This window comes from Artibeus jamaicensis, unplaced genomic scaffold (assembly GCF_021234435.1).
Source record: "Artibeus jamaicensis isolate MK-2021 breed Jamaican fruit bat unplaced genomic scaffold, CSHL_Jam_final scaffold_614, whole genome shotgun sequence".
NCBI classification, from domain to species: domain Eukaryota; kingdom Metazoa; phylum Chordata; class Mammalia; order Chiroptera; family Phyllostomidae; genus Artibeus; species Artibeus jamaicensis.
The window spans coordinates 553,314-571,139 of NW_026522050.1; the positions used below are offsets into that span (position 1 = coordinate 553,314).

The 17,826-nt window shown below is 44.6% G+C and overlaps 1 protein-coding gene and 1 pseudogene across 3 annotated transcripts in view; both read right to left on the minus strand.

Moving 5' to 3' along the window:
- Positions 1-17,826, minus strand: part of PACS1 (phosphofurin acidic cluster sorting protein 1) — a 127,567-nt gene that overhangs the window by 32,817 nt on the left and 76,924 nt on the right. For all 3 annotated transcript variants that reach the window (XM_037135233.2, XM_037135232.2, XM_037135234.2), the window contains exon 2: positions 11,790-11,877. In XM_037135233.2, the coding sequence (XP_036991128.1) occupies positions 11,790-11,877 (88 nt within the window). The remainder of the gene's footprint in view (positions 1-11,789; positions 11,878-17,826) is intronic.
- Positions 5,597-6,897, minus strand: LOC119041880 (guanine nucleotide-binding protein G(s) subunit alpha-like; annotated as a pseudogene).

The window sequence follows — 17,826 nt, forward strand, 5'->3', positions numbered from 1 at the left end:
GCATACCTGGGCTGCAGGCACTCGAGAGGCAACCACACATTGATGCTTCTCTCCCTCCCTTCCTATTTCTCTAATAAATAAAAATCTTTAAAAAAATGTATGATCCCAAACCTTAAGTAGACCTGCATTGCTGCCTAGCAATCACACTGCTTTCTCCAAGTCCTCCCACTTTCCCACTCTACTTGATGACCATTTCGTATCTTCTGGTTTTCTTGAAACCTCCCACACCTCCTGACCTCTCTCCTCACTCTAAGCTGATAACCGCGATTCCTACTTTGCTGAGAAAACGGAAACACTAGGAAAGAGGGCTCCCGCGAGTCCCGCTGCACTCACCTACTTTCTCACCACGTTTGCACTCACATCCTCCTCTCTCCCTCCCGTCCTGCCAACCGCCCAGGCGCCATCTCGTCCCTTCTCACCTACTCAGACCGTTGGAGCCATTCTCCCCTCGCCTACACAATCAGCTTTCTTCTCTATTCTGGAGCATCTCCCTGAGCGATAACATGCTGGATTTCTCTTATTAAAGAAAAAAGAAAGCCCTCTCTTGTCCCCACATGCCCTGCTGGCTACCACCCCTACCTCACCTTCCTTTTATAGCAAACTCCTTAAAAGCTGTCTATTTTTCTCTCTTGAAGTCTCCGCTCCTTTCCCCTTAAATGCATCCCTGTCAGCCTTCCCGGACCTCCAGTCCGCCCAAACCACTGTGACGAGGTCTCAGCTAAGCCCCCGGAGGAAACCCGGTGATCTGTTCTGTCTTCTGGGACCTGCCTGCAGCTCTGACCGAGCAGGTCACTCTCTGTCCAGCAACCCTTGCTTCCTTTGGCTGCCGGGACACCGCGCTCACCTCATTTCCTCTTGCCCTCTGGCTGCTCTTTCTTGGTTTCAGGTCCTTCTTCTCCCCAACTTCCTAATATTGGGGTGCCTGGAACCTCAATCCTTAGACCTGCTCTCTTTATATTCAGTCCGCTCTTGATGATCTTATATCATGTTATGGTCTCAAATATACTGATGACTCTCCAAACGATCTCTCTCCTCCAGAACTCTCCCCTGAACTCTAGACTCATACACTCAACTCTGTTCAACATGCCCTCCTGGATGACTAATAGACACGGCAGACATAACACGGTAAAGCTGAATTTGGGACCTTTCTCTCCAAACGTGTTTCACCCCGTCTTCTCCATCTCACTTAGTGGCATCGCCACCCTACCAGTTGTTCAATTCCAAACTCTGCCACCACCTTCATCTCTCACCAGAATCACTGCTGCAGCCTATTAACTGGTCTTCCTGATTCCTCTTTCAGTCTATTCTCCACACAACAGCCTGAAGAGGTCCTATCGCTTCTCTGTTCAAAACCCTTCGATTCACACAGAGTGAAAGCCAGAAGGCCTTGCGGTAATCTGCACACGTCCTCTCCCGCTCCTCCTCCTGGATTCTGCCAGACAGGCCAGACACATTCCCGCCTTAGGGCCTTGCCTTGGCTTTTCTCTCAACCTGGACGCTCTTCCTCCAGATATGTACACGGCTCCCTCCCTCACCTCCTTCAAAGTCTTTGCATAAACGTCATCTTCTCAATGAGGCCCACCCTGCCCACCACGTATAAATTGTAATTTGTAACTTCCTCCCAACACCTCCCCCCATGCCCCTGACATGCTCCATCCTCTCGGTCTTATACTAGTTACTCATGTCCTCACGGGACATACCACCGTCCAACATTAGCAGCCCTTGTTATCGGGACTGTCACTATCCAAATATGTGCTATAAATACCTGTAAACATTTCTACCCCAAATGCATTCTCTGAATTGCAAACTTGTTCAAATGAATCACATGAGCAGGTAACAGGACGCAGAGTACAGTGCAGCCCTAATTCGGGCCCTTTTATTACTTTTAACTTTTTAATTTAATCTTTATTGTGTTTTCTTACATTACCTTTAGTCACCTTATACCCCTCCCCCAGCAGTCGTCCATGTCCGCGAGTCCTTCCTGCCAGCCGCCCCCCCAGACACGATCAGAGCGCGGCACGCCACTGCTCTCGCCCTGCCCTCTCTCTCCAGCCTGAGCCCTTCATGGGTCCCAATACTTGCCTCCTCCAGGTACCTGGGGCACCAACATGGGTCCAATTTCAAAACTGTCTTCACTATCTTTACATATCACTTAAAATCTATGTAACAGTATACCTTTGCTGCAAAACAATTTATATCTGATACTACAGTATCATTACTTACAGCACATAAAATACCTGTTAGTGAATATTAATGTATTAAAAATTAGGTCACCGGTGTTTTCAACGATTTAAAAAAAGATTTCATTTATTTATTTTTTTAAGAGAGGGGAAGGGAAGGAGAAAGAGAGGGAGAAAAACATCAGTCAGTTTCCTCTTGCACACCCCCAAATTGGGACCTGGCCTGCAAGCCAGGCACGTGCCCTGACTGGGAATCGAACTCACGACCTTTTGGTTCACAGTTCCACACTCAACCCACTGAGCTACACCAGCCAGGGTTAAATGGCTTTTTAATTTAAAAAAATTCAAGAAAAGCCTGGATATAATTTTTTTATTTATTATGTTTATTGTCTCTTTCCTTCTACTACAATGATTTTTAAACTCTTCAGTCTCAGGATCTTTTTAAACTCTTAAAAATTATTGAAGATCTCCAGAAACCTTTGTTTATGTGGGTATATCTATCAATATTTATCATATTGATATTAAAACTGAGATATTTAAATATATATATATACTAATTCATTAAAAATAACTATAATAGACTTCTGCCAAGATGGAGGCTTAGGTGGAAACACTGTGCCTTCTTTCACAACCAAGCTATGTTTGCTTTTAGTAACAAAAGTGCAGCCAAAACACAGAAAAATGAACTATACAGAAGTTCGACAATAATGAACCACTCAGACCAGTAAGAGGGGCGAAGCCAGCAGCGTAGCGGGGTCGGGCAGGAAAGACCCCCCGACCCAGGCTCGGAGGCAGCTGTGGGAGGATCCCAGGTGTGGGGTAGCAATGGGCCGACCCAGTGAGGGTGCAAGGCGGCAGGCTGACCGTAGTCACACATTCGTGTGCAGATAAACCGGCGAAGGAGCAAGCAGTGAGACAGACCGCACAGGCCCCAGTGGCACAAAGCAGCAGAGGGGACCGCCATTGTCCTTCTCTGACCCTGCCCCCACATACGGCATCACAAACCAGCGACCTGGGTGGCCCCGACCTGGTGAACACCAAGGGCTCCGCTCCTCATACCTAACAGGTGCGAACAGAGCAAAACATTATGGCTCAAGAAGAACAGGTCAAAGCCCCAGAACCCATAACTCTAAGTGACGAAGAAATAGACAAACTTTCAGATGCACAGTTCAAAACACTGGTGATCAGGATACTCACTCACAGAACTGGTTGATTTTAGTCACAAATTAGAGGAACATATGAAGGCTAAACTAATTGAAATGAAGGGAAATACACAGGAAATCAATAGTGATGGGAAGAAAACTGGGACTAAAATCAAGGGAGTGAACCAGAAGGAAGAAAAAAAATGACCAAACAGAAAAATATGAAGAAACAAGAATTCAAAAAAATGAGGAGAGTCTTAGGAACCTCCAGGACATCTTTAAACTCTCCAACATCCAAATTATAGGGGTACCAGAAGGGGAAGAGGAACAGCCACCAGTGGAAACCTTATTTGAACAAATAATAAAGGAGAACTTCCCCAATCTGGCAAAGGAAATAGACTTCCAGGAAATCCAGGAAGCTCAGAGAGTCCCAAAGAAGTTGGACCCAAGAAGGAACACACCAAGGCACATCATCATTACATTAGCCAACATTAAAATGAAGAAGAGAATCCTAGAAGCAGCAAGAGATAAGGGGACAGTCACCTACAAAGGAGTTCCCATCAGACTGTCAGCGGATTTCTCAAAAGAGACCTTACAGACAAGAAGGGGCTGGAAAGAAGTATTCCAAGTCATGAAAACCAAAGACCTACATCCAAGATTGCTCTATCCAGCAAAGCTTTCATTTAGAATGGAAGGGCAGATAAAGTGCTTCTCAGATAAGGTGAAATTCAAGGAGTTCATCATCACCAAGCCCTTATGATATGAAATGTTAAAGGGAGTTATCTAAGAAAAAGAAGATAAAAAAAGATGAACAGGGAGAGGACAGCAAACTCACAGTTATTAACAACCATACCTAAAACAAAAGCAAACTAAGAGGACAGCTAGATCAGGAGCGAACCACAGAAATGAAGATAACATGGAAGGTTAGCAACAGGGGAGTGGGAGGAGGAAAAGGGGGGAGAAGGTACAGAAAATAAGTAGTATAGATGGTAGGTAGAAAATAGATAGGGGGAGGGCAAGAATAGTAGGGGAAATATAGAATCTAAAGAACTTGAGACAGGTGGACATAAACTAAAGGGGGGAGAATGGTGGGGGAGGGGGTGTGCAGGGTGGAAGGGAATGAAGGGGGGAATAGAACTGTAATGGCATAATCAATAAAATATATTTAAAAAATAACTATAATAAATCTATTCTGTGTTTACATAAAAATATTTTTATAAAAATCTTTTCAAAATAAAAACAATTTAGAAAGAAGATGGCATACATTTTCAAATAACAGCTTAATTGGGATATAATTCAAATACCACACACCTGACCCATTTAAAGCACACAGTCCAATGGCTTTTAGTGTATTCAGAGTTGTGCAATCATCAACACAATCAATTTTGGAACATTTTCATCGCACCAAAAAGAAACGCCATATTCTCTGTCACTGCAGCGACTTAATCACCACACACTCGCCTACTCTAGACAAACACTCATTTACCTCCGACTCTGGATTTGCCTGTTCTGGACATTTCATATAAACAGACCCCTAACACGTGGTTTTTGTGATAGGCTTCTTCCATGTAGCAGAATGCTCTCGAGGTTCATCAGTGTTGCAGCATGGATGCACTTTATTCTTTTTTATTGCCAAAAAATATTCCATCACATGGACACAACACATTTTATTTATTTATGTTCACATTTACTTATTTTTTAAAAAGGTTTTCTTTCTTTATTTTTAGAGAGCGGGGAAGGTAGGAAGAGAGGGACAGAAACATCAATGTGTGGTTACCTTTCATGTGCCCCCTTCTGAGGACCTGGCCTGCAACCCAGGCATGTGCCCTGACTGGGAATAGAACTGGTGACCCTTTGGTTCTCAGGCCAGCACTCAATCCCCTGAGCCATACCAGCCAGGGCATATTTTTGCTCACATTTAATTTTTATTGATTTTTAATACTTCATAAGACAATATTTATTTCCCTATTTTTGTTTGCTGCCATTGTTTTAATTATTTAAAGAGAAAGGGAAACATTGTGGCCCTTTTTTCCTTTTTCTTTACCTGAAGACCACCTTAAGCTTTCTAAATTTGGAATATTTAAGCAAGCTAAAAGGGAGAGAGGAGTTTTGGCAAAATCACTCAAGGGGGAGAGGAAAGGGTGTTTTGTCAACCATGGTCTATGGTCGGTGATTAACTGCGTGTACAATTACGCTTCACTTTTAATTAATTGTGCTTAAGGCTTCACTTAAATGTGGGGGTTCCCTTCTCAGAGCAGCTCATACTGGATGATGTCACCGCAGTGGTGGAATATGGGCAGTGGATTTCTTGGTGTGCGTGGTGCAGGTGAAGTGGGGGTCACAGCAGTGGTGCCCATCGCTACTGGCAGTGCTGATTCTCGGAAAGTCATTGCAGATGAAGTACTCAGTCCGGGTCACATGTGGGTCCTCTCCAGGCTCAGGAATAGCATCCTCAGAAGCAGTGTAGCAAGCAACTTCTGGAAAGTAGTCCTCAACTTTCCACTTTCCAGCAAGGACTTTCTCAGCGAGCAGGTCTTGCTGAGGAACAGAATCACAGAGACGATGTGCAACCATCTGTTGTTCCAGATGCTCTTGAAGAAGATCAGACCCTCCTGCAGGCAGCTGGTCTGGCTGTCCCCCCGAATGACCATGTTGTAGCTGCTGTTGGCCACTACTAGGTGATGGCAGTCACATCACTGAAGCATTGGATCCATCGGCGGTGTTTGTTGTGCTGGCTGCCCACGTCAAACATGTGGTAGTTGACTTTGTCCACTTGGAATTTGGTCTCAAAGATTCCAGAAGTCAGGAAATGGCGGTGAAGCAGGTCCTGATTTCTGGGAATGTAGTCAACCTGCTTGATGACATCAACCTTGTCCTGGAAGTACTGGGCGCAATCAGCTGGTACTTGTTAGGGCATTCCTAGCGGGCGTGCACTCCATTATCCTCCCACAGAGCCTTGGTGTGCTCACAGCATTCAGGAGGGAAATCAGAATCAGGCACGTTCATCACACTTAGAATATAGTCCACTTGGAACTCGTTCTCAGGGTTGGCCAGCGCCATTCGGGGTACCAGGTAGCTCATGGCAACAACAATGATTTCAATGGCTTCCTTCAGGCTTTCTCCCCACCCAGATTTTATTTATTTATTTTTAGTGAGAGGTAAAGAGAGGAAGAGAAACATCAAGGTGTAAGAGATACATCAATCGGCTGCCTCTTGCACGCCCTCAACCCGGGACCTGGCCTACAACCCAGGCATGTGGCCTGACTGGGAATGCAACCAGGCACTCAATCACTGAGCCATATCAGCCAGGGCCTTCAGGTTGCTTTTGATGTCCTGCACCTTGGTGGCCTTCTCATCTCCATGAAACCCATCAACACACAGGGTCCTCATTTGCTTTACAATGGTACAAGGGTGCTTTTACCAGATTCTCTAGCACCCAGCAGCAGCAGGCGGTGCCTGGCCCAGTATACCTGCTTGTCTTTCTGCAGCTGCTTCTTGATCTTTTTATTGGCTTCATGCTGCACCTTCCCGTCACTGTGCTCGTCCTTGGTCTTACGGTTTCTGACACAACCCATGGTGGCAGGGCCAGGAGGGCGGGGACAGTGGGGGCAGCCTGGGGGTGAAGGCTTGGCTCCTAGGGAAGGAGTGTGTGGCGGATGGATGAGCGAGAGTGCTGCCCACCCCTCCAGCCGAAGTGGTAGGTGCTGCTCCACTTTATTTATTGATTCAACAGTTATTGGATTTGAGTTGTTTCCACTCAGGGAGAGCAGAACCGATAAAATGGCACTGGTCCAATTAAGAGAGCATAAGGCATATATAAAAAAGTGAAGTCACTCATGTCAACCAAGATGGCTATCAGTCAGTCATGAACCTTTGGTTCAAGAAGGAAATGTCAGAGCAGACACATCTGGCAAGGAGACGCACTTCCAATACCTGCACATGCGATCAGAACAGCCGTGTGTGCAGAGCAGGACCATCCACGGAAAGGCTCCTGGGGAAATTCCCCACTTGCCATCAGGGTTGCCAAGCAGAACAGCCATGTATCATCCATAGGCTTCTGAGCAAATTCCATACTTGGCATCAGGGGTGACAAAGTATTTATCAAAAAGACCCAGAAGGGTGGAGTCCACCACTTTCAAGGTATACAGCTGAGGCCGACCACTGCTGAGATCTCTCTTGGCATCGGGCACCAGAGGCTCTGCCCTGCTGGACTGAGGACATCGTCTGCCCTGCTGCACACCTGGCTCTGGAGACCCTTCCTTGCACGACACTGACGAAACCCTTGCCCACCATGCTATCTCCTGGACCTGCAGACTGAGACTGTGGGACTCAGGTTCGTTAACCCCCATTGATTATTCTGTGTGCGTGTGTTATATTTCTCTTAGATTGTCAGAGTATGAGTAGGATATTAACATATGTTGAGGCTCTCCTGTGAGTGAACCTGCCTTCAATAAAAGCTGAGTGAATGTGATCTTCTCTGTTCCTTGGTGCCAAGCTGCTCAGCAGGCTGCTGGCCGAGCAGACTTATAGGAAAGACTGTGTCACGAACCTATGTTCGTGACACCATCTGGCTCTTACACTGCCATAAAAATCCATATGCAGTATGTGGACACGTTTTCATTTTCCTTTTTCAAATATTTATTCATTTTTAGAGAGGGGAAGGGAGGCACAAAGAGGAGAGAAACATCGATGTGCGAGAGAAACACTGATGGTTGCCTCTCTCATGCCCAACGACGGGGACCTGCCTGCAGGAATCGAACCACAACCTATTGCTTGGTGGGGTGAGGCCCAACCCTGTGAGCCACACCCGTCAGGGCCATGTTTTTGTTTTTCTTGGGTAACATTTAAGAGTGGAATTGCTCGGTCATATGGTAACTACGTTCCCCCTTTGGAGGAACTGCTAGGCTGCTTTCCGAAGTCTAGAAACTGCACCATGTTACATTCCCGACAGCATTGTACGGGGAGACGGCACACTTGTAAATTTCCGCAAATCTCTTTAATGATGTGCTTAGTAGAAGGCAGCTGGATTCTCATATCTGCTTCTATATTCAGTCTACTACAAAATATTGCCTTGGTTGAATATATGAAAAAAAATACAGACCCAAAGAGATACAGAGTTAGAAAAAGAAGGTGCATTTTGGAATATTCTTTTTTCTTTTTAAAAAAGATTTTATTTATTTATCTTTAGAGGGGAAGGGAAAGAGATCGGGAGAGAAATATCAATGTATGGTTGCCTCTCATGGGTCCCTGGCCAGGAACTGGTCTGCAACCCAGCCATGTGCCCTGACTGGGAATTGAACCGTGATCCTTTAGTTCGCAGGCCTGCACTCAATCCATGAAGCTACCAGCCAGGGTGAATATTCTTCTTTGATACCACACCAAAACTCTACAAAGCAGTAGTCTCATAAAGGCTAGTTGCAAAGTAGAAATCAAAACCACATCAAAGTCTTTTTATACTCTGTTATATACTAAAATCCAATCAATTAACAGAAAAAAGGACTTCAGTGGAAAAACTGGGAAATCTGAATAAAGTCTGTAATTTTTGTTAACAGTGTAGCACCAGTGGTAACTTCTGAGTTTTGATACATGGACCATGGTTAAGAAAGACGTTAACACTGGGAGAAGCTAGGTGAGGGGTAACGGGAACTCTACACCCTACTCCTGCCTCACTTCTGTAAATGTAAAATTATTCTGAATAAAAAGTTAAAATTAGCCCTGGCTGGTGTCGCTCAGTGGGTTGTGTGCCAGCCTGTGAACCAAAGGCTTGTTGGTTTGATTCCCAGTCAGGGCACATGCCTGGCTCGTGGGTCAGGTTCCTGGTTGGGGGGCACATGAGAGGCAACCACACATGGATATTTCGCTCCCTCTTTCTCCTTCCCTTCCCTTCTCTCTAAAGATAAATAAATAAAATCTTTAAAAAAAAAGTTAAAAATAAAATTCGACCCATTAGTCTATTTTGGTCTTTGAATGAATGAATCTTTTACCTGGCAAAATTGTATGAGCTCATGGATTGGTCATTTGGAAAATATAAATTCACTGAATTATATAAATTTTTGGTGAGTTACCCATTTCATTATACAATTTTTTAAAAAATCACAATCGTTACTACCACCACAGATGTCTTCAGAAATGTCTGTAAGAACTGTAAGAATCGAGAAGCTGTTAAACTTTCAGTGACAGAGACGAGTTTCCCAGAATTCTGATTTTCACTGGAAAGCTCAGATTTTTTTATCATTGGTCAAAGATACCCTCAGTGTTTCCCTTGAAGTGGCAGTTCAAGAAAATTTTCAAGTTCATTTGCAAGAAAATGTCTTTCAAGTGCCCACATCTGTAAAACCAGCGTGTCTGTAAGCTCTTCTCTCCACGAGAGCGGCGGTGACTTCAACTCACAACTTGGCCTAACAAGCGCTCGTCCCTGAGACAACTGCACTGTTCGCTACAAAGCAGGAGTGCTTCCTGCGCATTTCCCATTTCACCCCAAGAATACTAAAGAGGCATGGACCGCAGGGCTGAGAAGAGAAATTCACAATTTTTACTACTTCAACGACATCCTTAAGACAGACTGGCCTTTCTTCTCCCTTCGAGTCTGATGGTGACAGCGCAGTGACGCCCGGTGCCGTCTGGGGCAAGTGCCGGACGGGGACTAAGGGTCTGCTGTCTTACCCACCAGTGCACTTGTGCCTTCAGTGCAAACGTCACCACAGCGGAAAGGACAAGTAAGGCCACGGCACCATCACCTCCTGTCTTTTTGACCTCCTGTCTCTCTCGAGAGGGCTTTAGGGGCCCAGGGTCTGCAGACCTCATTTTGGAGACTGCTGTTCTACCAGCAGGTTAAGGTCCCTAAAGGCCGGGGTTTGGTCCGTTTTGTTCACTGCTCTTACCCCTGTGCCTTGAACAAGGCTTGGCACATAATAGGTGCTTAATACATATTTATTAAATGAATGAATAAATGAATAAGTGACTGGATAAATTAATGTTATAACATCTGTAATTACTTTCAGCTGCTTGGAAATAAAACAATAAAAATCCAGAATATTTGTAGTTTTAGGATATAATTTTAAATTTTATAGAATGTTAAATATTTAATCGGGGAATAAAATAAATTATTTCTCTTGGCAAAGGTATTTAACTGCAGGGATGGCAAGAGCAGCGGGGAACTTTCAAAACCACGCCAACAGTGTTTTCACTAGAAAGCAACCGTTTTTAGCAAAGGCAACAGCCGCCAAACTGGAACACCACCGGTGGCCTGGAAACAGGTGCAAAACCAGGGACGGAGGGAAAGACACCGGGAGCTCCCACTTGCACGGCGCTGCCCCACTGTCTTCCACCCGGCAGCGCCACACGCGAGGATGAGCAGGGAGTGACCATGTACTAAGTTGGGACACACAGGAATTCATAAGAAGTAATTAAAGAGCTTTGAGGACTAAATTAAGATGCTTTTATTTCGGAAACAGAGCGGAGGACCTCAGTGTGTGTGGTTCACATACTGTGAGTGCCTTAGATGTGGATGTTAATGAGCCAATGCTAGTACAAAAAACTGCTGCCTAACAGCTGATCTAGCTAATAAAATGTGCTGGTTAGTAGGGAGTTTCCATGTAGTTGACTACTTTTTGATGAATAAGAATTCAGTAAACACACCATTCTTAAGCTGGAGAATCCAATACTAATTTAATGACTCCAGAGGCACTTCAGGATCTCAGCAAACCCCAGGGAGACATCATTAGAAAGGACTCATCAGCTGAGGAAGGTCTGGTAATGGTGTTTAATGACCACATAAATTACCCACTCTTTAGTTCCGAGTTCCGCTCCTGCCCTCAGTAATCTGCTGGCGACAGATATATTCCTTAACGTTTCTGTAGTTCGGTTTCTCCCTTCTTTCCTGAAATTTCAGGAATGCTTAGAACATGAAGGCGTGGAAAATATTTTTGGTCTCCTGAAGATACTGAGCCAAGTGTAAGGAGTTAAATGTGGGGATTACCCAGAATATAAAACATCCCAGTAAAATCTTAATTTCCAATTCCGAAATAATAATCTACAAATTTCCTCTACCCTATAGAAAACATCCAAAGAAAGCCCAACCCATGCACCTGTGTGGCCTATGAATGCTGGGGACAGGGTTGCTGTGGACGCGAGCCGCCCCAGTTGTTTCTGAAGAGTGCACCAAACACTCCAGCACCTGTACTGCTTGGTCTCCATAACAATTCTGTTGGACAGGCAGGGAAGCGGGAACCACATTTATTCTTCAGAGGAAGAAACGGGGGTGGGGGTTAAAGAAACGAGCGCTTTACGAAGAGGCAGGGCTGGGACTCAGGAGGTTCTGTGCGCTCGACTGTCTGTCCACTGTGGCACCTGCTGTGCTGAGTGAAGGGAGAGAGAGTTGGCCCCACGGGCATTTCTGAGGCCCCAGCGGTGGGCACCAGTCGCCCTGCTTCCTTGCATCCCGAACAAGCGATCCTGCTGGACTCACCTGCAGCTTCACGGCGATGACCACTGAGTTGAGGTCCTTGTCCATTTCCTTTAGCATGACAAGCTTCTTCAGGGTCAAGCTGAACAGCCTAGAAAAATTGAGAGAAAGAAGATCCAGTCAAACATAAGGAACTTGTGAGAAAAGTGATGGACAATCTACTGGGGAAACGCTGCTTCATCTGAAGGAAGAATGTCAGAACGCCATTCTCAGTCCAAACCGTGTCTTCCTTCAGTAAATGAGCATCCACACTTTTATTTAACTTCTGTACTTGAGAAGTGTCAGAAAGTTACACTATTCCATTAACCTCCTGAATGCCCCTTTATCGCAAGCCAAAACCAATGCACATGGTATTGAAGGAAAAGAAAGGAGACCGATGGAACAGACCAGAGCACCCAGAAAACACCCCACAATCACACAGAAACTTGATATAAGACAAGGACAGTGTTAAAATAACTGGGAATAACATAAACCATGAAATTAAAAAAAATTGGATCCTACCTCACATCAGATATAAAAATAATCTCTAGGGGGATTAAATACTTAGTTGTGAAAGGCAAGACTGTAGAAGAGATATGGGGTGGCATCTTTCTGACTTTGAGGTAAGAATGGACCTCCTGCCCTGGCTGGTACGGCTCAGGGTGGAGCGCTGGCCTGAAAACCAAAGGGTCGTCAGTTTGATTCCCAGTCAGGGCACATGTCCAGGTTGTGGGCCAGGTTCCTGGTGGTGGAAGGGGAGGTGCGCACGAGGCAACCAGACACTGATGTTTCTCTCCTTCTCTTTCTTCTTCCCTTACCTCTCTCTAAAAATAAATCAATAAACATTTTTAAATAAAAGATTAAGATGGTAGGTTTGATCTAAAAAAAAAAAAAGAATGAATTTCTTCTTTTTTAATCCTCACCTGAGGATATGCTTAGAGCGGAGGTAGCAGGGGAGAGGGGAGAGAGACAGACACACATGGACGTCAAAGAGAAACATCGACCAGTTACCTCCCGTAAGCACCCCAACCTCCTGGTGTATGGAGCGACACTCCAACCAGCTGAGCCATCCAGCCAGAACGAGAATGTATTTCTTAAATAAGACACTGAAAACCCTAAGAAGTTAAGCATTACAATTAGACATTTCTGTTTATTAGGAGACACCACAGACTTAAAACACAAATCATGAACTTGGAAAGGATATTTGAAACTCCCAATACTGACAAAAGGTCTACAATATAAAACCCTCCTATAATTCAATAAGAAAGAGACTGGAAAATCAACAAAAAAGTGGGTAAAAGACATGAACAGACATTTCATGTTCCCAGAAGAGGAAATGCTAATGGCTAATAAATGTACGAAAATATGCTCAACCTCATTAGAAATCAGGGAAATGAAAACTGAAATCAAAATATCATTTTACCCCCACAAAACTGGCAAAACCAAGTGTGGGTGAAGGTGCGACACAGGGGGAACTGGTGTGCTGCTAGTGGGCGCATCGGCCGGAACCCACGTGCTTAGGAGACCGGCAGGTTTGTGAAGCAGAACACGTGTGAAACCCAGGCTTCGGCAATTTCACTTCTGGAGAAACGCCTGCCCCGTGTACCAGGAGACACACACAAAAGCATCCATAGCCTTCATTAGTCAGCCACACGACTGCGCGTGAACTACTTCATCTTCCAATGGCTCTGTTTCCTCACTGATAGAATGGGGATTCCAGTACCAACTCAGAGAGCTGTCGTGCGGATGCATAGGTACAAAAGCACTAAGAACTGTGCTTGCCCCTCGGTAAGTTCTCTGTAAACCAGATAATATGTGAGTTATGCCTGTCAGAACCCCAATGTGCAATTCAGAAGAGCAGATGATAAACTGTGGTATATTCACACAATAAAGTGCTACCCAGCAGTGAAAATGACTTCGACATGCACTGATCTCCAAACACAATGCTGAGTGAAAACAAAGTTACAGAAGACTATACAGAGTACAATAGATACTGTATCAAATTCAAAACCCAGCAAAAATAAACTACAAATTGTAGTTTATTTACTTAGGGAAGTACATGTAGGAAATCCGCAGAGTAGGATCATGAAACATTCAATGAGGCTGGGCTGTGTCCACAGCCCAGTGAACGAGGATGGTAGTAAAATGTGAGGTTAGAGGGGCAAACCGAGGCTGGACGATGAGGTACAGCCAATGAAGCATTAGAAACAAGTAGACAATATACAGTGATTTCTGCAAGTTCACTCTACAGCTATGTGACTAACGGACCACAGAAAGGAGAGCGGGGGAACAGGAAGACCTGCCTGGGGGCTGTTGCAGGTAGGACAGGAAGAAGACAGGAAAGACGGGAAGGTCTGGTCTGGAGCAGTAGCAGTGGGGATGGGCAGAAGGGTGGAATTCAGGAACATTCTGGTAGTACTGATAGAACTTAGCGATAAACTGAATGCAGAGTGTGGGGAAAAAGAAAGCCCAAAGACATTTCTGGGATTTTGGGCTTGAGCAACTCAGTGGATGGATGGTGGTACCATTGACTAAAAAGAGGGAAATGGGGAAGTTTTTGGTGAATAGGTTAGAAAAGTCAGGTCATTATTAAGTTTGAGACAGTTAAATATCCGAATGGAAAAATTAAAGTAGGCAGCCAGCTGTGAGCCCTGAGGTCCAGGGAAAGAGACTGGAGATACAGGTGTGAGAGTCATGGCATGAAGGTGGTGTTTACAGTGACAGCGATGGTGATGGCTGAGGTCCTCCAGAGGAAAGTTCGAGTTGGAAAAGGGGGAAGGAGTAGCAATACCGGAACCCTGAGCTTTAACAGCTTCTCGAGAAGCTCAACTTCATCAAGAAGCTCAAGAATGATTGATGAGCTTTATGTATACACCCTTACATAAAGCACCCTTCAATTTGCACCCTTTGTATTCGGTGCAAATTGAACTCAACAGAAAGCCCGTCAAGGCAAGGGCCGAAGCGCTCTCCCTTTTCCTACACAGGACTCGGTAGTCCTTGTCAATGTCTCGTTGCATCCATAACACTGTGGACCCCAGGGGCCAGGATCCACGTCAATTTTCAAAACCACAGAGGTGAGGAGTTGATCCGCTATCTCCTCTATAGTGAGACTTGACTGATAAACCAAGTAACACAAGGAAGAAATCTACTCTGTAAAGTTCAAAAGCACAGTAACAGCCAGAGAGGAGAAGCAAAGCTCTCCATCCAGACCACGCCGCTTCACAAGAACTGGAGGTTCCGGGAGGGAGCACCAAACTGCTGTCTCAGCTCCCTCCCCTTTCTTATCTGCTTCTCACTTTCCTTCATTCCCACCTTGCAACATCCCACCTCTAGCAGATTCTTAGAATGTTTAAACAAACAAGAAAATTGTGTAACTTGGATTTAGAGTGTATTTCTTTACAAACACAATTAACATTCTAAAAAGTAGGTCATGTTGGAGGCTGCAACAGCCTGCCTTTTTACCTTTAAATGGTACATTTTTAGGTGGTGTACAGCCAGCTGCCTGCTTTCCCCAAGAGAGTTCCATCTCTTTCTACCTCCCGACTCATCCTCCCTCCAGGCAGGACCCACAGTTGCTTCCAGAAACAAACAGTTGCTCTCAGGGTAATGGGACAGGACAATCCTCAGGCATTCTTGATACAGAACTTCACAGAAAAGAACTAGTGTTATCTTACTGTTTGAAACCACAGGCTTCAAATAAGGATATGCTCCATATCAGCTAGCTATCAAAGACCTCCCACTGTGAAAAGGAGGAAGTGGGGATAAGAATGAACATTTTAATAGTCCATGTATTGGGACTGTAACACATGAAATATAAATTTTCTAAAAAATAGTATTTATTTATTTTTAGAGAGGGGAACGGAGGGAGAAAGAGAAGGGGAGAAACATCAATGTGTGGTTGCCTCTCATACGCCCCCTACTGGGGACCTGGCTGGCAACCAAGACATGCGCCCTGACTGGGAATCCAACTGGCAACTCTTTGATTTGCAGGCCAGTGCTCAATCCACTGAGCCACACCAGTCAGGAAAATTTTTTTTAATTTAAATTTTTAAAATTCATTTTAGAGGGAGTGAGGGAGGAAGGGGGACAGAAAGAGAGAGAGAAACATCAATCTGTTGTCCTACTCATTTATACATTCACTAGTTGATTCTTGTACGTGCCCCTGACCAAGTGTTGAACCCGCAACCTTGGTGTACTGACTGGGATGATGGTCTAATGAACTGAGCTACCCCGCCAGGGCTGAAGCACAAATTTTAGACCTACAATCTGAAAATCATTTAGCTTTAGATCAGAATGTTAGAAGCAATAAGCCCAACGATAAAATTAAATAAGCCTGGTCTCAAAGTACTTATAAGTGTTGCGTGGGATTGAGAAACTGGAATAAGAAGAACACCAGGTTAGACTCTACCAATAACTCTTTTTGAAGGAAGAATCGCGGCCGTTTTTGTATTACTACGGTGTAAAACTAACGTGTCACTTTTGCTGTGGTTTCTAAGTCATTCTCCAGTGGTGAGGCTAACGGACAGGCTTACAGGTCTGTCCACACGACACACTCTCTGCCTCCGTGCCCCCCCCCCAACTTTTCTGTGCTCCAAATAAACAGTCATTTTATTTTTGACTTTTGGGATTACTTCCAACTAAAATGATGTATTTTCCTCCATCCCAAATTTATTACCTATAAAATTTAAGATTCCTTACTTTGGCTTTATACAATAGATGCACGAGTCTTAGAAAATATATTTTTGTGAGAAGATAACATAACTTCCCCTCTGACAAGGTCAAATATGCCTTATTTTCATCTTTGTGTGAATTTCTGAGGCCATGACAAATGACCACAAACTTGGTGACCCGAAACAACAGAAATGTATTCTCTCATCGTTTGCTGACTGCAAGTCCAAAATCAAGGGGTCGGCAGGGCTGCATTCCATCTGAAGCCTCCGACACTTCCAGTGGCTGCTGCCCGCCCCACCTCCCCCCGCACTGCCGGCTGGTAGACACATCACTCCCATCTGTCTGTCTTCCCACAGCCTTCTGTCTGAGTCGCTCCTCTGTCTCTGTGTCACTCCTCTCCTTTCTCTTATAAGGACACCAGTCATTGGATTTAGGGTCTACCCCAAATTCAAGATGATCTCATCTCGAGACCCTTAATTATACCTGCAAAGACCCAATTTCCTATTCATGGGTACAAGGGTTAGGACTTAGACACACCTTTTCCGGGGCCACTGTTCACCCCACTACGTGGATTAATAGCCACATGACGGGGCTCCTAAAACAAAGTGCGTTTTCCTCTCATGACACTCATCGTACTCTCCCTAGAACCCAAGCTGACTTGGGAAAAGCTGTTATTTACAGGAAGGCAACAGTGAATCCCTGATATTGTGAACACTCATTTCCTAATTTATTTATTCCGAAATCGAAAAAGGACTTTTTTTCCTGTGGGAAGAAAACATAACCAGTTGAATCTTTTCTTTCTTATCTAAGATTTCAAGTGAGAATTTATTCACTATTACTATTACCCACACTATATCATTCTTATTTTCTATTTGAGTTTAAAGTCATGGTTTTATTCCCTTGTTCCCCCAATTACCCAGGAAGATATTATTTTTTTAATGGGGAGAATGAAGTTCCATCTATAGTGGTTCCCCTTTATCCACAGAGGAAAAGTTTCGAAGACTCCCCGGTGGATTCCTGAAAGCAGAACCAAATTCTATATATACTATGTTTTTCCTATAGACATGTATCTGTGATAGTTTAATCTATGAATCAGGCACAGTAAGAGATTAACAACAATAAGTAATAGTAAATAAAACCATTATAACACTATACTGTAATAAAAGTTCTATGAATGTGGACTCTCTCAAAATACCTTCTTTTACTAGACTTACCCTTCTTATGACGATGTGAGAAGACCGAGTGAGTACCTTACTAAGTCAAGGACTTCCGCCCTTTCACTTAAAGGAAGCACTCCTGCTTCCGGGGGCAGATCTGAGTTGCCAGCAGCACTACTCCCGGGCTCTGGGGCCACCAGTAAGTCAATGCGGTGACTTAAACACAAGCACTG